The 25,960-nt window shown below is 46.0% G+C and overlaps 1 protein-coding gene across 1 annotated transcript; it reads left to right on the plus strand.

The window, feature by feature from the left end:
* The first annotated feature begins 1,103 nt into the window (after positions 1–1,103).
* On the plus strand, positions 1,104–23,466 carry LOC140202095 (matrix metalloproteinase-21-like). Its single transcript, XM_072266955.1, has 7 exons — positions 1,104–1,247; positions 2,160–2,832; positions 8,705–8,844; positions 13,587–13,728; positions 16,013–16,270; positions 19,055–19,227; positions 23,170–23,466. Exons 1-7 carry the CDS (start codon positions 1,104–1,106, stop codon positions 23,464–23,466), a joined length of 1,827 nt encoding a protein of 608 aa, XP_072123056.1.
* Positions 23,467–25,960: the final 2,494 nt, after the last annotated feature.

The following is a 25,960-nucleotide window of genomic DNA, read 5'->3' on the forward strand; positions in this document are numbered from 1 at the left end:
AGGAAGAGTTAGTAAGAGATTTGGAAGTGAGAGGGTGAGGGGGAGATCCAAAATGATAGGAGAAGACAGGAGTGGGAGGGATGGAGTCAAGAGCTGGACAGGTGATTGGCAAAGGGGATATGAGAAGATCATGGGACAGGAGGTCCGGGGAGAAAGACAAGGGGGGGGGGAACCAGAGGATGGGCAAGGGGTATAGTCAGAGGGACAGAGGGAGAAAAAGGAGAGAGAGAGAGAGAGAGAGAGAGAGAGAGAGAGAGAGAGAGAGAAAGAATGTGTGTATATAAATAAATAACGGATGGGGTACGAAGTAAGTAAGATCACTTGGTGGTTATCATATTCTGTGAGCGAATTGGCCACTACAGTTCCTGCATTTTAATACTAATACTTCATTTAGAGCTTTGGGACATCCTGAAAGGGATGCGAAAAGTGCAATTATAGTGCTGGTGTGGGCTGCATTTCTATGGTGTCAGGTCTGCACGTGCAGGCTACTCCCAGTCTCCAGCCAGCTAACAGGAGTCACCTGCAGCCTATTTAAACCCAACTCTCATCCACTATCCTTGTTCACTCATACGGACTTGCCAGCCTGCTCCTTCAGTTACCTTGTTGCCTTGTCGTGTTAAGTGTCTATCCTCTCATGTTTCGTGGCCCCTTGTGGCTTGTTATTTTGCAGTTTATTATTAAAGTCATCACCCACCGCTAGACCATTTCAGCTGCTGTGCATTCAGGTTAAGCCTTTGCCCCATTTGCTGACATATGGCACCTTTCATTCTCTTTAACAGATCAATCACACCAGCACTTCGCTTTCCGGATGTCCCAAAGTACAAAATGAAATATTAATATTGAAATGCAGGGAATGCAGCAGGCAATTTGCTTGTATAATTCAAGTCTTTTATCACAATGCAACTGGAAAGAACTATTTAAGAAAATTAATGCACCTTCCAGGTATAATGCTTCTCTCTGTTCTTTCCTTGCAAAGATGACCTGACTGAAAGATGTTCTGTTCGCCTGAATATTGAAGGGGTGGAGTCAAGCATGAAGGTTGCAACATAAGGAGTCACAAACAGGAGCCCCTCACTGCATTCCTCCCATCTCTCGAGGGTGACATGAACCGTCTTGTGGTCTCCCTGGTCACTGCTTGGACGCTGTGCAGCTCAGCCAGCCCGGAGAGAATCTTTCATTCCCGAGACCGTTCCGATATCAGAGTGGCCCACCGGGCAATCCCCATCTCTGGGGAGAGCTCGGCACAGGTAAAACGTACAGGCTGAAACAGAACAAAGACAAAATCTGTGGTAATCAAGGTCTCTAGCCTCTTAAGCACTGAATGCATGCTGCAGCTAGAGTTAATATATGTTACAGTATGAGTTTTTGTTGAAGTTTTGTTGACTGATTTTCGGTCATTTCAATGGATTGCAATAAATAATAAAAGGATAAGTTTAGTTGTAATCCACCAAAATCAGCCGGAATTCTGAAACAACAGAAAATGCTGGAGAACGTTACCAGGATGCTGCCTACATGAGAAGGTATGAGGTCAGATAAAGTTGGATTGCTTTCTTTGGAGCATTAGAAGCTGAAAGGGAGAACTGAATGAAGTTTATAAACTTGAGAGAGGAATATTCGGGATCTTCTCCACAGCCTAGAAATGTCAAGAGGTTGAGGACATACATTTACCGTAAATTGAGAGAGGGAAAGTTTAAAGGAGATGTGTGTGTGTTGGGGGGGGGGTGGAAGTTTTTCACACAGAGAGTGGGAGGTGCTTTGAGCCTGCTGCTAAGGGGAAGTAATGGAAGTGGATACAACAGTGGTGTTTGAGAGCCAGTTAGACAGTCACAGGTACATACAGGGAATGGAGCGATGTGAATCACATTTGGGCAGTAGAGATGTAGTTTAATTCGACAGTGCAGACTCTGTGGGTTAAAGGGCCTGTTCCTGTGTTGGATTGTTCTATGTTCTAATTCAGCAGGTCAGACAGCATCCGTGGATGGAGAAACAGTTAGCGTTTCATCTGTTCTCTCTTTCTCAGTTCTCAGGAATGGCCTTTGGACTGAAACACTAATTGTTTCTCTCTTTCCACGCTTGCGACTTGGCCTGCTGAGTGTTTACAGCGTTTTCTCTCTTTATCTTCAAGCATTAACCAACATTCTCCTCTCTGTCCCAATTAGAAGTTCCTCACTAGGTATGGATGGATGCAGCCTGTTAATTGGGAGGATGCTTCGCAACAAGTTGTGGCTGCAGCCGCAGATGAAGATCCAACTCCGCCGCACCAGATGAGCACCGCTGGAGAAGACATTGAGGTCCTGCATCAGATGGAGCCATTGTCAAACCAAGGCACTGACAGCCCGGCTTTTATTGAGGCATTGAAAGAGTTTCAAGAAAGCAATGGGCTGTCAGTTACTGGTGTTGTGGATGCACACACCAGGGAGGCAATGAACGTACCAAGATGTGGAGTACCAGACCAGAAGACCCCACCTCATGCCCCAGCATCCCCTCACGCCACAGACAGGATCAGCCAGGCAGCTGAGAGCAGAGCCAACCTGACCGGAAGCAAACTTGTCCGCAGGAAACGGTTTCTGCGCCGCTTCTTTCACGGCCGGAGGTCCAGAGGGAGGCGTACGGAGGTTGCCAACGGCAATGTTTCTCACCTGGTCTTTGGCAAGCGGAGGTTGAAGTGGCGGCTGCTGAGCGAGGGTTATAGCTCTCAAATGTCGGTGACCGAGCAGCGAGCAGCCATCAGGCTGGCCTTCAGGCTCTGGAGCGAGGTCACACCCATAGACTTCGAGGAGGATCTGAAGTCCTCAGTCAGTGCTGTGGACATCACGCTGGGATTTGGAACAGGTAATGGGGTCAATGGGTCTCTTCTGATCTCTTATTGGAACTAACGGAATGGGATTACGTAGGATTAGGGAACTGAAAGTTGGGGTGGGTTTGATGAGCTAAAGGTCACAACCTTCCCCACCACTGAGGACATTTTCAAAGGCGGGACTCAAGAAGGCGTTGTCTATGATTAGGGACCCTCACCATCCAGGACATGCCCTCTTCTCATTACTTCCATCAAAGAGCCGGTACAGGAGCCTGAAGACCCACACTCAACACTCTAGGGACAGATTTCTGATCAGTTCATGAGCTCATGAATATTACCACACTATACCCCTATTTGCATTATCTATTTATCTTTTGTAACTTTATGATAATTCTTATGTCTTGTGTTGTACTGCTGCCACAAAACAACACATTTCACGACATATATTATGATAGTTTAACCTGATTCTGATTCAAATTTTGACTCATTGACTTTATCTGGCAAATATAACTATGAACTATCAGGCTCCTGAACCAGCATGTATAACTTTACCCACCTCAACACTGAACGAATTCCAGAACCTATTGACTCACTTTCAAGGACTCTGCAACACATGTTCTCAGTATTATTTACAGTATTTATTTATTGTTATTATTTTCTGTCTTTGCATAGTTTGTTTTCTTTTGTACATTGGCTGTTTGTCAGTCTTTGTGTGTAGTTCTTCATTGATTCTATTGTATTTCTTTGTTCTACTGTGAAATCCTGCAAGAAAATAAATATCATGGTTGTATATGGTGACATATGTGTACTTAGATAATAAATTTATTTTGACTTTGAAGTTTGAACAGAGACCAGTATTACTCCAGAAGTCTTTGCTTTACTGTGGCAGAAGTTGTTCTGGCCAAGGAGAACTTTGCACCAATGAAACATCAGGAAGAACAAAGCTACCGTTTTCAGTCCCCATCATGAACTTCCATCACTAGCTACCAACTCCATCTTGCTCGTTGGCATCTGTGTCAAACAAAACCAGACCATTCCAAGAAATGGTATCCTGACTCTGAGATGAATGTTGTTGCATGTGCTCAGGCTAAGACCAAGACCATGTGGTCATGGTGTGAATATATGTAAGTTACGGTCTATCTCTGCCACATCACCCGCTTCTGCTCCTCTGCTGCTGAACACATTATGCCTTTGTTACCCTCATACTTCAAACATGTTCCAGAGCATTCTACTCACATTAAATTCAAATACAATAACTCTACTAAGTCTTACCCAGTCCCCATGACATCTGAACTTCTTCCTGACCCGTGACCCCTGACCCTCTCACCTCTCCTCCCTCTCTGGTTTCCTGCCCCACTTCTGCTTACGAGTCACGTCGGTGTGAAAACTCTCAGCTTTGCCTCCTGATCCCTCCCTGGCCACACCCCTCCCTCTTTCACTCACACCTTCCAACCCTGAGCCTCTCTGAGCTCCTCCATTTCTGGTCTTTTGATCATTCCCAATTTTCATCTCTCACCAGTGCCTGCATCAGCTGGGAATCTAAGTTCTGGACTCCCCTCAAACCCCTCTACTCCTTGACCTCTCTTTCCTCCCATAAAGCACTCGCCCAAAGCTCCCTCTTTAACTAAGCTTTGGGTTTTCTGCTCAAGGATTCCCTCCTTCAGCCTGTTGTTTGATTTCGTTCCTATGAATTGTTCTGTTGTGTCGGAAGTGCTATATAAATGGAAGCTAGTGTCTGACATAAAATGGTGGCCAGGAAAGGTGTTAGTAAGCCCCGACACCAATCCAGGATTTGTGCATCTTGTGATTGTTTACACCCAGTGGCCACCTTATTAACTATCTCCTGTACCTAATAAAGTGACCATTGAGCGTATCTTCAATGTCTTCTGCTGCTGTAGCAAGTTTCGACATGTTGTGCATTCAGAGATGCTCTTCTGCACACCTCTGTTGTAATGAGTGGTTATTTGAGTTACTGTCGCCTTCGTGTCAGCTTGAACTGTCTGGCCATTCTCAAAGTTTTAGGTAACATTACATATATGTCACTATATACAACCATGGGAATTGTTTTCTTGGGGGCAGGCACAGTACATCCAAGAATCAATGAAAGACCACACCTGACAGGACAGACACACAGCAGGACGTGAAAAAGACAACAAACTGCACTAATACAAAAGAAAAGAAAAAATAATCATAATAATAAATAAATATGCAATAAATATCAAGAACATGAGTTGAAGAGTCATTGAAAGTGAGTCCACAGGTTGTGGGAAACGTTCTGTGATGGGGTGAGTGAAGTTGAGTGAAGTTATCCCCAGTTGTTCCAGAGCCTGATGGTTGAGGGATAGTAACTGTTCCTGAACCTGGTGGTGTGGGTCCTGAGGCTCCTGCACCTTCTTCTTGATGGCAGCAGCGAGAAGAGAGTATGTCCTGGTTGTTGGGGGTCCTTGACGATCGATGCTGTTTTTCTGTGACAGCGCTCTGTGTAGATGCGATTCTCCTCTGACCTCGCTCATTAACGAGGCGTTTTCACCCACAGAACTGCCAGTCACTGAATGATTTTTTTCCCCCTCTATTCTCTGTAAACTGTTGTGAAAATCCCAGGGCATCAGCGGTGTCTGAGATATTGATGCCGTCCAGCATCAACAATCATTCCACGGTCAAAGTCACTTCAATCACATTTCTTCCCGATTCTGATGTTTGGGTCTGAACAACAACTGAACCCCTTGACCATGTCTGCATGCTTTTATGCATTGAGTTGCTGCTATGTGATGGGCTGATTAGATAGTTGCATTAACCAGCAGGTGTACCTCATAAAGTGGCCACTGACTATATGTCTTGATCACTTTCCATTAATTCCTAATACTTTATTGTACACAGTTGACTTGATATCTTTATAAATGCAAACTAATTGGTTCTGCTGCAGTCTGTAAACTCATTTGCTGGGCATCTTTTTGAAAACCCCATGGCACACCTTTCTCTCTTTATGACCTTTATTACTCAATGTTTAAGAGCTTGAGAGCTGAGCCTGACATGCTGCTTAACCACAGGTGAGGCAGGGATGATGGGGTGGGGGGGGGGGTGACTGGGTCAGGAGTCACAGGGGTTGAATAGGTCAAAGGTCACAGCATGGGGAGCAGTTCAGATTCATGGAGACTGAGCAGGACTCGGTGGTGCAGGCACCAAATTTGAATTTAAAGTGAACAGAGTGCAGGTGTTTGTGCTCTGGAGTATGGAGGTAACAGAAGCGTAAGGTAATCAGTAGCCGAGAAGCAGAGGCAGGTGGCCTTGGTCTTGGGCGTACACACAACAACATCCAACTCAGGGTCACGATTTTCGCTGTATGTTTCGATAAATGAAATCTGAAGCTGAGCTCTGGTGCTCAGTACTCATCTAAAATATGGCAGCCCTAAAAAACCTAGTCATCTCTGCAGCAATAAAAATTTTAACAAGCTACTCTTCTCATCTGATTGATATCCTTTTCTCAGGGGTCTGTCTGTCTTCACTGGGCTCGAGGGGACTGTCTTAGCCCTTTCATTTGGAAATATTGTCCCAGATTTTCAGCTGTAATGATGGTAAAACTATGATTATCTCCTTGATTTTACCTTAAAGTTGGCACCAGCAGCCTAATTATTACCTCAGGATGCAGAGCAACCTTACAGATACTTGCAGACCCCTCCTGCAAGACCAATGGGAATTAACGGAACTAATGCCAACTCAGGTTACTTACGAAAATCTTACTCAAGTTATATGAAGCTTCACTGTTGTTGAACGCCTTCGTGTCACGAATGAATCATAATTACACTATCCATAGGGCTTTCGTGGTAAGATACGGAATTAGATTGCCAGGCCTTTCTTCGAGGCTGCCCAGGTTGGGACCCGGCCGGATTCGAACTCAGGACCACCTACCTCAGGGTCCGGTACCGATGCCACTACGCCACTGGCTAGCCCTCTAGATCGCGATAAGTGATCAGCAAATTACTTGGCTCGAGAGTTAATTTCGTGAGTGAATCGCGGGTGCCACGGTAGCGTGGTGGTTAGCGTGACACTATTGCAGCTCAGGACATCGGTGTTCCGAGTTCAATTCTGACTGCACCTGTAAGGGGTTAACTGGTCATTGTAACTTGCCCTGTGATTAGGCTAGGATTAAATAAAGGGGTTCCTGGGCGGAGCAGCTTGTTGGGCCGGGAGGGCTTGTTCCATGCTGAATCTCTAAAATAAAAGATCCTCATAAATAGGGGCCACGGTAGTGCAACAGTTAACTCAATGCCTTACAGCACCAGCTCTAAGATTGGGGTTTGATTCCCACCACAGCCTGTAAGATGTTTGTATGTTCTACCCGTCAGCGTGTGGGTTTCCTCCGGGTGGTCTTATTCTTTTCCACAATCCAAAAGATGTACAGTTAAGGTTAGTGAGTTGTGGGCATGCTATGACAAACAGCTTCAAGTTCCTCGGCGTCCACATCACCGAGGACCTCGTGGTCTGTACACACCAGCTGTGTGCCTCTTTCACCACAGACGGTTGAGGAAGTTTGGTATGGGCCGCCAAATCCTAAGAACTTTCTACAGGGGCACAATTGAGAGCACCCTGACTGGCTGCATCACTACCTGGTATGGGAACTGTACCTCCCATAACTGCAGGACTCTGCAGAGAGTGCTGCGGACAGCCCAGCACATTTGTAGTTGTGAACTTCCCATGATTCAGGACATTTACAAGGATAGGTGTGTAAAAAAGGGCCCAAAGGATCATTGGGGACCTGAGCCATCCTAACCACAAACTGTTCCAGCTGCTACCATCTGGGAAGTGGTTATGCAGCATAAAAGCCAGGACCAACAGGCTCCGGGACAGCTTCTTCCACCAGGCCATCTGACTGATGAACTCACGCTGATCTGAGTGTACTCTATATTACATTGACTGTTCTATTTATTATAAATTATTATAAATTACTATGATTGCACATTGCACATTTAGATGGAGATGTAACATAAAGATTTTTACTCCTCATATTATGTGAAGGATGTAAGAAATAAAGTCAACTCAATGATGGTGCCAGAAGCATTTCACTGTATGTTTCAATGTACATGTGGCAAATGAAGATAATCTTTGGGGTGGCACATTAGTATAAAGCTATTATGGCGCCAGTGACCCGGGTTCAATTCCACCACTGCCCGTAAGTAGTTTGTACGTGCTCCCTGTACTTGTTCCCACATTTCAAAGACACACGGGTCAATAGGTCAGTAGGTCAGTTGGTCACATGGGTGTAGTTGGAACTGCACGGCTTGTTGGGCTGGGAGGGCTTGATACTGTGCTGTATCTCGAAATAAATAATTTCATTTTGGGACTTAGAGGAAAAATGACAAAAAAAAACCAGCAATGATATCTCAACGTGTCAACCAGATGTTTCAGAAGGGGTTGGAGAGATACACAGGACAATTGGAATAGGACTTGGCCATTTCAATATAACCATGGCTGATCTGCCCCAGTACTCATATCCTTACTCCCAAAAGATGTCCTGTGAATGAACTTACACATCACTGCAAAGAAAAACCACATTTATCAGGGTACTTCAGCCATTATGTTTCAGTTTGAAACTTTTCTCCAAGTGAGGTTAAACAGCAAACTTCAAAAAGCCATTTGAAACATGACAGAACGATGAAAGAGAGAGCGAGAAAAAGATTAAGAAAGAGAGAGAAAGAAATGATTGAGAGGGAAGGGATGGTGGTGAGAGAGAGAGGGAGAGGGAGAACGAGAGGGAAAGAGAGAATGGTACAGAGATGGAGAGGGAGAGACAGAGAGGAAAGAGAGAGGAGAGAGAGAGATGGAAAGAGAGAGTGGAGAGAGAGAGAGAGAGGAGAAGAGAGACAGAGAGAGAAAGAAAGAAATATTTTAAACTGTCCTTTGTTTCCTCAGGACGCCACTTAGGCTGTTCCCAGGCATTTGATGGGGCTGGCCAGGAGGTGGCGCACTCGTGGCAGAATGGCGTCATCCACTTTGACGACGATGAGCATTTCACTGCTGCCAACAGCAACCAGGGCATCAATCTGCTGAGGGTGAGCTGCTGGAGGATCATTCTCTGGGGTGGAGTACTGTGCGTGGAAGGGGAAAGAGGAGGGTCGGGCAGAGAAGGGATAGAAGCAAATCCGAAAGCAAGAGTGAGCCAGCAGTATTGCTGTATTCAGCGTGACAGTGACAGTATCCACAATGACGAACAGTTGTGGTTCCATTCAGTCCGTGATGGCCAACTGAGCAGAACGCCTGGAATGAGTCATGGACGAAAAAAGGTTAAGGGTGAGGTGCAATCATTCTGCAGCCTCACAGAGAGAAGGTCATGGATTACAACTGATTACAGTCACAGTACCCAGTCTGACATTTAATCCACAACCAGTCTCTTTAAAACAAGCTATTTGAAGTGTGCTGTGTGCAAATTGCCTGTTGTAAGATATTGCAGCAGAATTAGGCCATTTGGCCCATCGAGTCTGCGGCGCCATTCGATCATCATGGTTGATCATTTTCCTCTCAACCCCATTCTTCTGCCTTCTCCCTGTGACCTTTAACACCCTGACATCAAGAATCTGTCAGCCTCAGCCTTAAATACACTAAATGATCTGGCCTCCACAGCCACCTGTGGCATCAAATTCCACAAATTCTCTACCTTCTGGCTCAAGAAATTCCTCCTCATCTCTGTTCCAAATGGACATCCCTCTATTCTAAGGTTGCGCCTCCTGGTCCTAGACTCCCCCACTACAGGAAACATCCCTTCCACATCCACTCCATCATTGAAAGGTTTCAATGAGATTCCCCTTGTTCTTCTGAATTCCAGTGAATACAGGTCCACAGCCATCAAACACTCCTCATACCATAAGCATTTCAATCCCAGAATCATTTTCATGACCTTCCTTTGAACCCTCTCCAATGTCAGCACATCCTTTCTTAGATAAAGGGCCCAAAACAGCTCACAATACTCCAAGTGAGGCCTCACCGGTGCCTTACAAAGCCTCATTACATCCTTGTTTTTATATTCTAGTCCTTTCAAAATGAAGACTGACATTGCATTTGCCTTCCTCACCAGCAATTCAACCTGCAAATAACCTTTAGGGAATCATGCAGAAAGACTCCAAAGCCCCTTTGCACCTCAGATTTTTGAACTTTCTCCCCGTTTAGAAAATGGAATGCACTTTTATTCATTCTACCAAACACTTACCGACACTGTATTTCATCTGTCACTTCTTTGCCCATTCTTCCAACCTGTCTAAGTCCTTCTGCACCTTCCTAATACACTCAGTGGCCACTTTATTAGGTACAGGAGTAGAACCTGGTGTGGTCTTCAGCTGCTGTAGCCCATCCACTTAAATGATCGATGTGTTGTGCAGTGAGAGGTGTTCTTCACACTCTGTTGTAGCACGTGGTTATTTGCACTACTGTCACCTCCTTGTCAGCTTGGACCAATCTGACAATTTTCCTCTGACCTCTCTCATTTACAAGGTGTTTTCACCCACAGCAAAGCTGTTCACTGGATGTTTTTTGCTTCTTGCACAATTCTCTGTAAAACTCTAGAGACTGTTGTGCATGAAAATCCCAGGAGATCAGCAGTTGCTGAGTTACTCAAATCACCCCGTCTGGCACCAACAATCTTTGAATTGTCAGTGTCACTTAAATCACATTTCTTCCCCTTTCTGATTTTTGGTCTGAACAACAACTGAACCTCTTGACCATGTCTGCATGCTTTTGTGCGTTGAATTGCTGTTACATGATTGGTTGATTAGATATTTGCATTAATGAGCAGGTTATCTCATAAAGTAGACACTGAGTGTACATAGAACACAGAAACTTAGAAATCTACAGCACATTACAGGCCCTTCGGCCCACAATGTTGTGCTGACCATGTAACCTACTCTAGAAACTGCCTAGAATTTCCCTACCACATAGCCGTCTATTTTTCTAAGCTCCATGTACCTAAGAGTTTCTTAAAAGACCTTATTGTATCTGCCTCCACCACCATCGCTGGCAGTGCATTCCACACACCCACCACTCTCTGTGAAAAACTTACCTCTGAAATTCCTTCTGTACCTGCTTCCAAGCACCTTAAAACTATGCCCCCTCATGTTAGCCTCCGCCCTGGGAAAAAGCCTCTGGCTATCCACACGATCAATGCCTCTCATCACCTCATATCTACACTTATAAATACTTTGTATTATACCAATGTGCATCATAAAGGGGACATGAAAGATGCTGTTTAAATACCTTTAGTGTTAAATGGAGAGCTGGAGAAGGTTGGGTTTCCTCTTTAGGAATAGAAGATGAGTTTTCCCACTGCCTTGGGATATTGACCCAATCCTCAAAGATCAGGGGCAACTGAGGTGGAATTACAGTGAAACTCCAATAACCTGCTTTCTGATTCTTCAGGAATCCTGACACAGTGGCGTTTGGCTCAGTTGGGAATGTTTCCCGCAATCCCTTCAAGCAGTTGTGGCTGTACTTCCCAGACTCCCTTTAACACAGTTGTCCACAACCTGGGCTCCGTGGAGCTTAGGGGACTGAAGGGTGATCCTACAGAGATGTATAAGTCACGAGGGCCATAGATGGGGTAAATGTACCTAATCTTTTTCCCAGGGCAAGTGAGCAATGAACTAGAGAGTATAGGTTTAAGGTGAGGGGGATATATTTAATGGAGATTTAAAGAATTAAAGATTTAAATGCTTCTATTTCCTCATGAGATTAAAGAAATTTGACACTTCCTTCTTGACCCTTACCAATCTTTATCAGCACACCACAGAAATCATTCTTTCTGGATGCATAAAGACTCAGTATGGCATCTGCTCTGTCTGGGGCTGCAACAAATAGGAGAGAGTTATGGACACAGTTTACCACATCATGGATGCCAGCCTCCCCTCCACAGACTCTGTCTACACCTCACTGCCTCAGCAAAGCAGCCAACGTAATCAAAGACCCAACCCACCCCGGACATTCTCTCTTCTCTCCTATCCCATCAGGCAGGAGGTACAAAAGCCTGAAAAGACATACCACTAGGGTCAAGGACAGCTTCTACCCTGCTGCTTCAGGACTTTTCATCTCAAAGTCTACCTCATTATAACCTTTCATCTTACTGTTACCGGCACTGCACTTTCTCTGTAGCTGAAACACTTTATTCTGCAGTCTTTTATTGATCTCCCTGGCTCCACCTCCATGCACTGTGTGACGAATAGATCTGTATGGACAGTATGCAGGACAACTTTTTCACTGTAGCTTGGTACAATAATAAACTGATTCCAATTCCAATTTAAAAGGCATTTGAATAAGTACCGTGGATAGGAAAAGTTTAGATCAGTGGTTCCCAACTTTTTTATGCCATTACTTTTTTACCCCAATACCATTAAGCAAGGGGTCTGTTAGGAACCCCTGGTCTAGAAGGATATAGGTCTAACATAGAAACATAGAAAATCTACAGCACAATACAGGCCCTTTGGCCCACAAAGCTGAGCCGAACATGTCCTTACCTTAGAAATTACCTAGGGTTACCCATTGCCCTCTATTTTTCTAAGCTCCAAGTACCTATCCAGGAGTCTCTTAAAAGGCCCTATCATATCCGCCTCCATCACTGTCGCCAGCAGCCCATTCCACGCACTCACCAATCTCTGAGTAAAAAAACTTACCCCTGACATCTCCTCTGTACCTACTTCCAAGTGTTGTGGGCACGTGGCCAAGTGGTTAAGGCATTGGACTAACGACCTGAAGGTCATGAGTTCGAGCCCCAGCCGAGGCAACGCGTTGTGTCCTTGAGCACCACACATTGCTCTGCAATGACTAAGCTGTATGGGTCTTAATGCCCTTCCCTTGGACAACATTGGTGTTGTGGAGAGGGGAGACTTGGAGCACGGGCAACTGCTGGTCTTCCATACAACCTTGCCGAGGCCTGCGTCCTGGAGAGTGAAGACTTCCCAGGTACAGATCCGTGGTCTCGCAAGACTAACGGATGCCTTTATTTATTTATTTATTTATTTATTTACTTCCAAGCAGCTTAAAACTGTGTCCTCTCGCGCTAGCCATTTCAGCCTGTCTATCCACATGATCAATGCCTCTCATCATCTTATACACCTCTATCAGGTCACCTCTTATCCTCCGTCGCTCCAAGGAGAAAAGGCCGAGTTCACTCAACCTATTCTCATAAGATATGCTCCCCAATCCAGGCAACATCCTTATAAATCTCCTCTTCACCCTTCCTATGGTTTCCACATCCTTCCTGTAGTGAGGCGACCAGAACTGAGCACAGTACTCCAATATTACCTATTGCAGAGGTAATAGCTGCTACATTACCTCTGGGCTCCTAAGCTCAATCCCACGGTTGATGGCCAATGCACCGTATACTTTCTTAACCACAAAGTCAACTTGTGGAGCGGCTTTGAGTGTCTTACGGACTCGGACCCAAAGGTCCCTCTGATCTTCCACACTGCCAAGAGTAGGCTTAGATGGGCAGTTTGGTCCATGTGGACAAGTATGGCTGAAAGGCCTGATTCCATGATCTGTGACTTGAAGGAAGATATTTGATAGCTGGACAGGTGAAGTGGTTACCATCAGCAGAACAAGGGAGAAAGACGCAACAGTAACTCGTGAAAGAGAATTGATAATGCCTGAAGGGACAGGACATGGCACCAATGAGTGTGACCGAGTGGTCGTGTTTTTGAGCATGGAACAGGACCTCTGGCTTTGAATCGCTCCCTTGCTTGTTGAACAATGCCCTGGTTCTCGGTCTAAGTCCCAGCGCGAGGTGGAATTCTGCTGCCATTTGTTGTTTCAGGTGGCAGTGCATGAGGTTGGCCATGTCCTGGGCTTGCCTCACACGTTCACCAGGGGGTCCGTGATGCAGCCCAACTACAGTGCAGAGGGCAAAGACACAGAGCTGGCTGGGACTGACAGGAAAGCCATCCAGCAGCTGTACGGTAAGCCATCTCGTTCACTGACGGGAACTCATGCACTGGAAACTTGCTTCTGAGTTACTTTAGACCTCAAGACATAGGAACAGAATTAGGCCATTCAGCCCATCGAATCTGCTCCACCTTTCCATCATGGCTGGTACATTTTCCCCCTCAACCTCATTCTTCTGCCTTCTCCTGGTAACCTTTGACACCCTTATTAAACAAGAACCTATCAGCCTCTGCTTTAAATACACCCAATTACTTGGTCTCCACAGCTGCCCGTGGCAATGAATTCAACAGATTCACCAATCTCTAGCTTTAAAAAAATCCTCCTCATCTCTGTCTAAAACTCGAAGATGACCACAACCTTATCATGGTTTGGAGGCTTGCATGCCTCAATGATCTGGAGAGCTATGTTGGCTGGAGTCAAGGCTTTATCCTTTGACTCCTGATAGGGTCACCCATGCTAAACAGGTCAAAGGGTAGAGGCCAGACTAAGAGTGGCCCACTGGTCCTCCAGGTTCAGGGGTTCAACTCAGGACTAACAACCCTGACTGGCAAAACAAAACTGTTGGGGTAACAGCAATGAAGAATCCTTCTATATCTGTGTATGACGGTATTCCTGAGTCGCCACCCAGAACTTGCATGACTGACAGTGGCGAAAACCGAGCTACTGACACGAGGAAGGAAGCCATGAACACCCCTAGAGATGGAGGACTTTCATTGCTGCCCTAAACACCGGTGGTGTAACAGACAGTAAGTAGTCTATCCTAATGGGACATTCTGAGTCTGTGCCCTCTAATCCTAGACTCCCCCACTGATGGAAGCATCCTCTCTACATCCACTCTCCCTGGGCCTCTCAATCCTCCAAGTGGTTGTTGAAGCACAGAGTGTCCTTGTGATGGAGGAGGTGGACTGCAGCCTTGTGTTGAAGGTGCTTCCACAATGGAATCCGGCGACAGGGCGAGCAGTGTACCTGCTTCACAGCTCCAGAGATCCAGGTTCGATCCTGACCCCTGGAGATGTCTGTGTGGAGTCTGCACGTTCTCCCTGTGACTGCATGGGTAACCTGGATGCACGGTTCCTTCCCACATCACAAGGACGTACTGGCTGGTAGGTTAATAGTCTGTTGTAAATTACTCCACGTACACTGGGGTGACAAAAGAATTCGGGAGGGTGTGAATGGGTGTGTGAGAGAATAGATTATGGCAGAAGTACCCAACCTTTATGCCATGGACCTGTACCATTAACCGAGGGGTCTGTGGACCCCAGCTTGGCAACCCCTGTATTACGGGGAAGTGTGAGCCATTGACTCCATCTGACTATTTCCTTAGGATATAAAGGAGCCTACTTTGCCCCATTGACTCCTCACTGGCTTACAGACAACCCAGTTCCTCCACTAATTTTTCCAGTAGCCTCTGCTCCCCGCATTCCCATCTCCTCCTGCTTCTGCCACTGTACACCCCAGCATCAATTTACAGTGGCAGATTAACCTACCAACCCTACGTCTTTGAGATGTGGGAGGAAACCAGTGCAGCTAGGGTCACTGGGAGAACGTACGGACTCCTCTTCCACTCACTGGAGGCCATATTGAACTGGAGTCACCAGGGGTGCAGTGCTAGCCGGAGCGCACGGGAGCACGCCCCGCACATCTTTAAGACAAAAGCTGAAATAAACAAGCTAATTAATTAGGTGCTGCCCAGGGTGATTTGAGTATCTCAGAAACTGCTGATCTCCTGGGATTTTGACGCACAACAGACTCTGGAGTTTACAAAATCCAGCGAGTGGCTGTTCTGTGAGCGAAAACATCGTGTTAAATCCACTCCCTGGATTTTTTCTGTTTTTGCCACCATTCTTTGTAAACTCCAGAGTCTGTTGTGCGTCAAAATCCCAGGAGATCAGCAGTTTCTGAGATACTCAAATCACCCTGGGCGGCAGCTAATTAATTAGCTTGTTTATTTCGGCTTTTATCTTAAAGGTGCGCGGGGCGCGCTCCTGTGCGCTCCGGCTAGCGCTGCACCCCCGGGGGGGGGTCACTGCTAGCTGTGCTGACACGATGGGCTGAATGGCCTTCTTTGCTGTTATAAGAAAACTTGTCATAATGTTGTAAGGGGATAGAAATGGTCTTGGGGTGTTGGTGGCTTCAGTGGAACCAAGCAGAGAAAAGGGGAGGAGATCAGGACATCAGTGAACATACTCCACCAGTCTCTGAGGATGAACATCTCACGTCTCCTGGTGACATTTATCAGGGCGAATGTCTGTCCTTTCCTGAGACCTTCTCCACTCACCTTTTCCCCTCTGTGACCAGGCGTATGCGAGGGGCCATTCGACACTGTCTTTGACTGGGTCCGACGGGAGAGGGGCCCGGATGGCAAACTGGTCGTTGCCTTTAACACGTACTTCTTCCGAGACAGTTGGTACTGGATGTACGAGAACCGTAACAACCGGACCCGGTACGGAGACCCGCTGCCCATCTGCACCGGCTGGCATGGCATCCCCAGGGCGGGCATTGATGCCTTCGTTCACGTCTGCACGTGGTCCAAGGATGCCACCTACTTTTTCAAAGGTAGTGGATGCGACAGTTTGTGTAATATCTTTTGTGCTGGAAAACTTCCCAAGCCACTTCACAGAGCACCATCTGTATGAAATGCAGTGATGAGCCTCACGTGGAAACAATAATTTAGTTTGGAGAGGTAGATTTGAAGGAGGAAAATGCAATAAAGAAACATTGAGATGGACTGACAGAAACATACACCAGAGAAACAGACACAAGATTTTGCAGAAACTGGAAACCTCAAGCAACACACACACAGAGTGTTGGAGGAACCCAGCACCTATGGAGAGAAAAGAACAGGTGACATTTTGAGCAGAGACCATTCCTCAAGACCTTTACCATGAAAACAGCCCCTTCAGCGTACTGATATAGTGCTGACAACCTTTACACCAGGTGAATGATTCTTGGTTAGTAAGGGCATCAAAGGTTATGGGGAAAAGGCAGGAGAATGGATAAGGGATAATAAGTTAGCCATGATGGAATGACAGAGCAGACTTGATGGGCTGAATGGCCTAATTTTGCTCCTATGGCTTCTGCTCATGGAATGGGACTAACTAGTTAAGAAGCTCGGTCAGCATGGATGAGTTGGGCCACAGGGGCTGTTTCTGTGCTGAATTTCTCTGTGTTCGGGAGAAAGATCAGCTCGGGGCCCAGGTAGCTGAGGCACTGCCTCCAGCTGTGGAGGGACTAAATTCAGGGGTTTAGAAGAGGGCAGAGAGGCCAGGGGGCTGTGAAATGTGATCACTAGGGATCAACGCCAGACAAGGGTTTGAAAACGATGAATATTTAGAAACAGCGTGACGCTTAACTGATAGCAGGAGTAATCGATGACCTTGGGGATGCTGCATAAGGAGGGTTTGTATAGCATTAGGGGACAGCAAAATTATTTTTTCCACCTCTTTTTTTCTTCTCCCCCCCCTTCTTATTTCATTCTCCTTCTGGCCTCTTACCTCTTCTCCTCACCTGCCTATCACCTCCCCTGGTGTCCCTCTTTCTTCCCTTTCTCCTATGGCCCACTCTCCTCTCCTATCAGATTCCTTCTTCTCCAGCCGTTTACGTTCCCCACCCACCTGGCTTCACCTACCACCTTCTAGCTTGTCCACCTAACCTTCTCCCCCACTTTTATATTCTGGTAGCTTCCCCATTCCTTACTAGCCCTGATGAAGGGTCTTTGCCCGAAACCGTGACTGTTCTTTCACTTCCATAGATGCCATCTCACCTGCTGAGTTCCTCCAGCATCTTGTGTGTGTTGCTCTGCATTTACAGCATCTTGTGCTTCTGTCACCCCTTTAACCAAAAGTATAACATGGTGGGTATGTCAGTTTATTTGGGCATTAACAGTGCGGAAAAGTTTGGAGAAACTTCTCTCATATTCAGTGGTTTAAGTCAGGCTATGCTGAGAACGAACTCAGCATCTGTGTTTGTTATTTTCAAAAATAACTAAAGAAGTTTTCAGTGTTCTTTGATGTGTCTGATCTTGCCCGTGACCAATTATTGTACTTCAAAATAGAGTTCTTAATCACTCAGGAGTAACCCAGTTTTAAATTATTTAAAGTGAATAAGATGCAGACTATTCACAAAATGCCAGAGGAACTCAGCAGTTCAGGCAGCATCTAGATTTAGATTATGAGAACACTCAGTCCTCTTTTATTGTCATTTAGAAATGCATACATGCATTAAGAAATGATACAATGTTTCTCCAGAGTGACATCATGGAAAACAGGACAAACCAAAGACTAACACTGACAGAACCACATAATTATAACATATAGTTACAGCAGTGCAAAGCAATACCATAATTTGATGAAGAACAAACCATGGGCACAGTAAATAAAGTCTCAAAAGTCCCCGAGTCGATCGACTCCCGAGTCCCCGGTAGCAGGTGGCAAAAGGGAGAAACTCCCTGCCATAAACCTCCAGGCACCGTCAACTTGCCGAGGCCTTGGAAGCAGCCGACCAGAGCCGACACTGAGTCCACCCTTCCGAAAACTTCGAGCTTCCGACCAGCCTCTCCGATACAGCCTCCTGAGCGCCATCCTCTGCCGAGCGCCTACAACTCCACCCTGGCCGCTGAAACACGCAAAGCCAAGGATTTTGGGGCCTTCAGCTCCGGAGATTCTGGTTACCACACAGTAGCAGCGGCAGCAAAGCAGGCATTTCAGAAGTTTTCCAGATGTTCCTCCGTGCTCTCACGCCCGTCTCCATCAAATCAGAATTGTGCATGGTCCCCTACTTGACAGATAACAGACATCACCACCGAAGTGGCCGCGTGCGCTGCCGTGACACCGCCATCTTCTCCTCCCTCCATTAACAGGAATAATCAACTTACATTTTGTTCGAGACCCTTCATCACCCTTCCTCTGAATGTGTTGCTCTGGATTTCCAATATCTGCAGAATCCCTTGTGTTTATGCAGAACTAGTTCTTAGTTGTATTGGGGAGCAGTTATCACTTGTTAACACACAGGCACACACAGACCCAGACATAGACACACACACAATGCTGGAGGATCTCAGCAGGTCAGGCAGCATCTATGGAGGGGTACGAACAGACAATGCTTCAGACCGAGGCACTTCATCAGGACTCATCGCCAGGCTATTGCGTGCTGTGATTATACTCATTGCAATCTGCCTCCCATATGTAGAACTTGGCTTCCATCCCTATCTCTTTGCCCTCATATGCTTCACGTGTACAGTACACACACATACACACACACACACACACACACACACACACACACACACACACACACACACACACACACACACCCTTAAACCTCCCTTCATGTGTTCGACAGGAACTCAGTACTGGAGGTATGACAATGTAAATGATCGGGCCTACACACAGGACCCACACGGTGTGAGTTATCCCAAGCTCATCTCCAGTGGATTCCCTGGCATCACCGGTCCAATTAATGCAGCCTTCTTCGACAGACGTGACCAGGGTATTTACTTCTTCAAGGATAACATGGTGAGCATTACTTCGCTACCTTACTGAAGTTACCCTTTCTCTCTCCACTTTCTGTCAATGGAAACTGGCTGTGACACAGATGGGTGTTTACCAGATTGCAAAAACCTATGAAAACTAATTAAATTGATACTACCGTCTGCAAGGGTTTCCTGCAAATTCCTGTATTACACTGCAGCTGAATTAATTCTGAACCTACTGGTACTCCTAATTCTTGGAAGTACATTAACAATGATTCATTTCTTTGTCACACTTCAAGCATTAACACTGACATCCATAATAAACAACTGGATGTTCTGATTTGTAAAATTGTTGGTGCACGTCTGGCTCAGGGAGAATTAATCCATCAATTACAAAGGGAACAACCATTCTGTGAATGGCCCAAATAATAAAACAACATAGAGTTGACTGGAATAGTCCAGACTGATACTCTTGTACAGGGAATGTTGTGCTTTCAAAGGTGAAATCTTTCAAATAAGACATTAGTCTCATGCTTGTTTTTCTGAGTCAGATGGGTTTATGATCCCAAGGTATTATTGTGAAGAGATCCTGGGCAATGTTTATTTTGCAAGAAAAGGGAGATACAACGCATGTCTATCCATCCCTTCCCTTTCACCGTCCAGGGCCCCAGGTGAAGCAGCCATTCACCTGAACTTCTGCCAGTCTAGTGGACTGCACATTGTGTACTCAGTGTAGTCCCCACAACAAAGGAGATCGCTTTGCAGGGCACCTGCTTTCAGTCCGCGAGGGTGACCCTGAGCTTCTGGTTACCTGTCACTCGAGTTCCCTGCCCCCTCCCACAATGACCTTTCTGTGCGTGACCTCCTTCACTGCTGCAATGAAGTCCAACACAAGCTTAATAAACAGCACCTCAACTTTAGTCTGGGCATACAGCAGCTGTCAGGCCTCAGAACTGAATTCTCCAACTTCAGGTCGCCACTTTCTTTCTGCTTCTATCAGAACTGGCCATTTCTGCCCATCATCCACCTCCGGATAAGTGTCATCCCTCTCTGATTTCGGCCCAGTTTGAGTCTTTCCAGTACTATAGTCCGACGAGATAGGCATCTGCCTCAGCTCTGCTGTTACCAACACAGGACAGACATAAAAGCAAAACCTGGTTCAAAACTGCCACATTAACCCATTTGGTCTCACCCCATCAGAGATATTCCCTATGTTCTACCTCACCTTCTCTGGTAAGACGGCGGTGCGCTTAGATGTAGCAGCTTCTACAGGGTCAACCAAAGATGCTGGTGTCTTTTGTAAATGAATGTTCTATGAATGCAAGACCTGCTGGACATTAAGAACTTGAAATACTGCCGGTCTACTCCATCAGCAAATTGCTTGTGGCAGGGAAACTGACAGAGCTGGACTTGGTGCAGACTGAGATGCTGTCTGCGACAGAGAGGCTTCAGTGCATGTAGCAGTCTAACCAGACTGATCGTCTTAGTTGCTTTTCTTGTGATCTCAAAACTCTGCTGGACAATAGTGATGTGGCATACTACAAGTGTAACTCATTTGTCTATTGGCGAATGGCTGGGTGTGGATGGCAAGGGAGCTTCATGACCTCAGTCATAGCGAGAACTGGGCCTCAAGCTGCGAACACGAGGAAATCTGCAGTTGCTGGAATTTCAAGCAACACACATAAAAGTTGCTGGTGGCAGCATCTATAGGAAGAGGTATAGTCGACGTTTTGGGCTGAGATCCTTCATCAGGACTAACGGAAAGAAGAGCTAGTAAGAGATTTGAAAGTGGGAGGGGGAAGGGGAGATCGCAAATGATAGAGGAAGACAGGAGGGGGAGGGATGGAGCCAAGAGCTGGACAGTTGACTGGCAAAAGGGATATAAGAGGATCATGGGACGGGAAGCCTAGGGACCTGTTTGCAGCCGCAGAGGGAGAGGTGTTGGTGTCAGGTGCTCTACCGGAGTGCCAGAGGTGGTGTGGCATGGCGTCCATGCTGGAGTTGGAGCTGCTCCCAGTGTTTGCTCAGCAGAGGGGAAAGTGTATTGTGTTTGACTGCAGACTGCTGCAACATTCATGGACTCGGGGACTTGGACTATTTTCTTTTGTGTGACTGTATTTTACTGCTATCTTATACAGTATGTCCCTTGTGCTGTGTATGACTGTTGGTATCTTGTTTTGTACCTTGGCCCCAGGTTAATGATGCTTCGTTTGACTGTATTCATGGGTATTCATATATGGCAGAATGACAATTAAACTTGAACCTTCTCCACGGCTCAAAGCTAACTGTTTTTCCTCTTTCTCAATTCTGAAGAAGGGTCTCTGATCTAAAACATTAACTGGCTCTTTTTCTACAGATGCTGCCTGACCTGTTGAGTGTTCCCAGCATTTTCTGTTTTAATGTCAGATTTCCAGCATCTGCATTTGTTTTTCTGTTTTTCAGTCACTAAACAGACTGCTGGACATTACCGCATTACATTGTTGTGTGCAAAGTGGCTGCCTTGTTTCCCACACTACAACACTGACCATAAGCCATAGGGGCAGAATCAGGCTATGCACCCCATTGGGTATGCTCTGCATTTCGATCATGGCTGATCTAGTTGACCTCTCAACCTCGCTCTCCTGTCTTCTCCCTGTAACCTTTGATACCTTTACTTATCAAAACCTACCAACCTCTGCTTTAAACAATGATGTGGCCTCCACAACTGCCTGTGGCAATGAATTCCATAGATTCACCCCTCTCTGGCTAAAGAAATTCCTCCTCATCTCTGCTCTAAAGGGACTTCCTTGTACTTTGAGGACGTTCCCTCTGTCCTAGACTCCCCCACTACTGGAAACATCCCTTCAATGTCCTATCTCAGCCTTTCAATGAGGCCCTCCCCTCATTCTTCAAAACTCCAGCAAGTACAGGCCCAGAGCCATCAAACATTCCTCATACGTTAACCCATTCGTTCCCAGGATCATTCTCATGATCCTCCTCTGATGCCAGCACGCCTTTGAGATCAATGAAGTTATCGATCTAGCTCTATATCTATCTATCTCTTTATCTTTTCTTAGACAAGGGGCCCTAAGCTGTTCACAGCCAACCACACTTTAGTTCGAAATGCCTGGGGATATTCCGAAAGGAATGAAAATGTAATCAGTGTACATAAATGCAAGTCTCTCCTTTCAACAGCCAATGATAATCTAAACAATTCCCGGAAAGAGTAATCTGGTCAAAGCACCACATGAGCACAAGAGAAATTGTTCTGCACTGGGGCTTCCATTGACTCCTGGCTGGTGACCATTCAGTACAGTTGCTGGTATCTGATGAGTTCAAGTTAATGATGGAACTTAATCAGCATCACTGGTTCGCAAAGCCAGAAATCACGGAGATGAATTATGTTTCTTCTGAAGGAAAGTATGAAGCTTCGACTTTTATTCAAATCGAAATTAAACAACAACTCAGCAAAGGGCTGGTTAGTACCTGCCTATTACCTGCTGGGTATGCCTTCCTACTCTGCAGGTTACAACTCATACTGTCCTATCATTGGAGACAGAAGAGTCTGCAGATACTGGAATCTGAAACAACATACAAGATGCTGGATGAACCCAGCAGGTCAGGCAGCATCTGTGGAGGGAAATGGACAGTTGGCATTTTGGGCTGAGACACCTTATAGTCTTTTGTCCTTTTTTTTGTTATGTTCTCATCCTATAACTGCTTCCATTCACTCACTATCCTGATATTTTTGTTTACCACTATCTTTCTGCTCGCCCCAGTTTTACCCCATCAGACACATCCCCCCTCCCCACCCTCCCTGCAGCTAAAAATCTTCTTTTGTCTGGGTGGCTCTGACCAAGGGTTTTTGACCTGAAATATTAGCTGTGTTTCTCTTCCCACAGAGGTGATCTGACCTGGGAAGCATTTCCTGCATTTTCCATTTTTTTTTCTCTGTCATCGTCAATAGAAATCTTTTCAGATCTCCACCGTGCTCTGGTTCCAACAGGTCACCGCATTTAATGTCAACACTAACCTGAGGGTCCCTGGATTCCCGAAAAGGATCATTGACGTCTTCCCACCTGTGGACCTGGGAGATCATCCGTTGGGCAACCTGGACGCGGTGTATTATTCCTACACCCACCGGGCCATCTTCTTCTTCAAGGGCATTTACTTCTGGAGGGTGATAAACAGGCGTGACCGGCTGATCAACCCCGGCCTACCCTACAATGGCCTCTGGCCCAAGAAGAAAGTCAGTGAGCAGTGGCTGGATATCTGCAACGTGCACACGTCTACCCTGACGTGAAGCTGGAGACCTGCTCTGCTAGGACAGCATTGGAGAAAGATGGTGTGAAGAGAGACAGAGGGAAGGATGAGCTATAATTCTTACATTTCCACTCCTGAACAACAGCACCAGGAGAAGATCTCCCTGAGCACTTTATACTTTTGAACTTCATGGAGTGAAGGGAGCGTCTGACCACTGTTCTGTTGCTCAGAACTCACAAGGCTTTGGTATGAAGTCTGTTATCCCTGGAGATGCCTCTAGTAGAATATTACAACAAAATTCATATATAATTTTTGAGTTTCTCACCATTGAATGACTCTTACTTCCCCACTAATGTCCCAATTGTAACTTGAGTTTGCACCGTGCTGGAGTTCACTGTCTGTTCCTTGCTATGAGTTAGAAGGGCCATTTTATTGTACTAGTAGGCAGGCTACCCTGCTGGAATCCTTTTGACCCTCACGTCTGGTCATATACTCTCCCTCTATGTATTACTAAAACTAGTACAGTTTTGTGTAACTCAACACATTTTACAAACCTAGTGTTTCTCAGTAACCTAATTAATTGGCTTGTTTCTGTTTCTCAGTAACAGAAGGTCATGCTCTAGAATTGTTAAATCAGCTTCCTGTTGATTGCAATTTCCTGGTAAACATTTACGCTTACCAGATCTGTTGTGTACTCTCTGCACTGGTCTCCTGGTCTCGCTCTCATTTATTCATTTACACCCAGAACGTTCAGTAAAACACAACTCCTTGTTGTGGCAGCAGCCACTTTCCAAATGAAGCTGCAGATGAGGATTGAGAACATTACAACAGAGAATAGCATGACTCCCAGTAACAATGTTGATGGCATACTATCCCAAAGTTGCTTTAAGAGCAAGAATGCATTCAGAAAATTACAGTCAAGTTCAAAGTAAATTTGTTATTAAGTACATATATGTCACCATATACAACCCTGAGATCCATTTTCTTGCGGGCATTCTTCTTCTTTGGCTGTCCATTGATTTCAATGTTGACTGAGGCAAGGTTGTATAGAAGACCGGCAGTTGCCCATGCTGCAAGTCTCCCCTCTCCACGCCACCGATGTTGTCCAAGGGAAGGACACTAGGGCCGATACAGCTTGGCACCAGTGCCGTTGCAGAGCAATGTGTGGTTAAGTGCCTTGCTCAAGGACACAACACACTGCCTCAGCTGAGGCTCGAACTCACGACCTACAGATCACTAGACCAACACCTTAACCACTTGGCCACGTGCCAACATATTAAATACAAAGAAACACAGCAGAATCAGTGAAAGACCCCACACAACAAGGCAGACAAACAACCAATATGCAAGAGACAAGTAGTGCATTACAAAAAGGAAACAAAAACAAACAAAATAATAATATTAAGTAAGCAATAAATATCGAGAGCATGAGACGAAGAGTCCTTGAAAGCGAGTCCTTTGGTTGGAAAGGTGCTACCTTACATCTGAGGCTCACACTAACTCCATGCTAGTTTGAAAAAGAAATTAAAGTGCTCATGATTCTTTTTTAATCATAGCGGTTTCAACCCATGATGGCTGTTTGTATCGTGACATTGTGTTGTTTTGTTATAGTTGTGCACAGAATGCATTGAATAAAGGCACCACCCAATACATTGGGGGGTGGGGGTGGGGAGAAGCTCAGCAGTTCAGGCAGCATCTATGGAGGGAAACGATGTTTCAGGTCAAGACCCGTCATCTGGACTGAAAGGGAGGGGAGGTGGTGAAGGGGACAGGGAGGGGTGGAGTAATAGCTGGCAAGCGATAGGTGGGTCCAGGTGAGAAGGGGTGATAGACAGATGGAGGAGAGGAGAGTGGGAATCACGACGGGTTGAGAGGTGATAGGTAGAGACAACAAAGGGGAGAAGATGATGGAAAATGACAGGAAAAGAAGGCAGGGCATGGAATCAAATAAGGAAGATGGGGCGGACTGATGGAAACAATGGGGAAGAACATCCAGTGGAAGGTGTGGGCGACGGGCTGAACAAAACTGAACAATGGGCTGCTGGGGTGGGAGTCAGAGGTAGAGGATTAGATAAGGACAAAGAGAAAAGTGTCAGAGCAGGTGCAGTTTACCTAAACTTGTAGAACTCAGTGTTTGAACTGGTACAAATCTCCAGTTTAGACAGGTGGTTACGTATAATCTCACTTTATACACCACGTGTGTGGGCATGTGGCCAAGTGGTTAAGGCATTGGACTAGCAACCAGGAGGTCATGAGTTCGAGCCCCAGCCGAGGGAACGTGTTGTGTCCTTGAGCAAGGAACTTAATCACACATTGCTCTGCGACGACACTGGTGTCAAGCTGTATGGGTCCTAATGCCCTTCCCTTGGACAACATTGGTGTCGTGGGGAGGGGAGACTTGCAGCATGGACAACTGCTGGTCTTCCATAGAACCTTGCCTAGGCCTGTGCCCTGGAGAGTGAAAACTTTCCAGGCGCAGATCCATGGTCTCGCAAGACTAACAGATGCCTTTAATACATCATGAATAACATGCA

This window comes from Mobula birostris, chromosome 8, assembly GCF_030028105.1.
Source record: "Mobula birostris isolate sMobBir1 chromosome 8, sMobBir1.hap1, whole genome shotgun sequence".
Lineage (NCBI taxonomy): Eukaryota > Metazoa > Chordata > Chondrichthyes > Myliobatiformes > Myliobatidae > Mobula > Mobula birostris.

What these genes read in the sequence shown, in the direction of transcription:
- LOC140202095 (XM_072266955.1), top strand. Translation starts at nt 1,104, where the DNA reads ATGAACCGTCTTGTGGTCTCCCTGGTCACTGCTTGGACGCTGTGCAGC. An exon ending in CACGCTGGGATTTGGAACAG is followed by an intron (nt 2,833 to 8,704) that starts GTAATGGGGTCA and finishes TTGTTTCCTCAG; the next exon opens with GACGCCACTTAGGCTGTTCC. An exon ending in TGCCACCTACTTTTTCAAAG is followed by an intron (nt 16,271 to 19,054) that starts GTAGTGGATGCG and finishes TGTGTTCGACAG; the next exon opens with GAACTCAGTACTGGAGGTAT.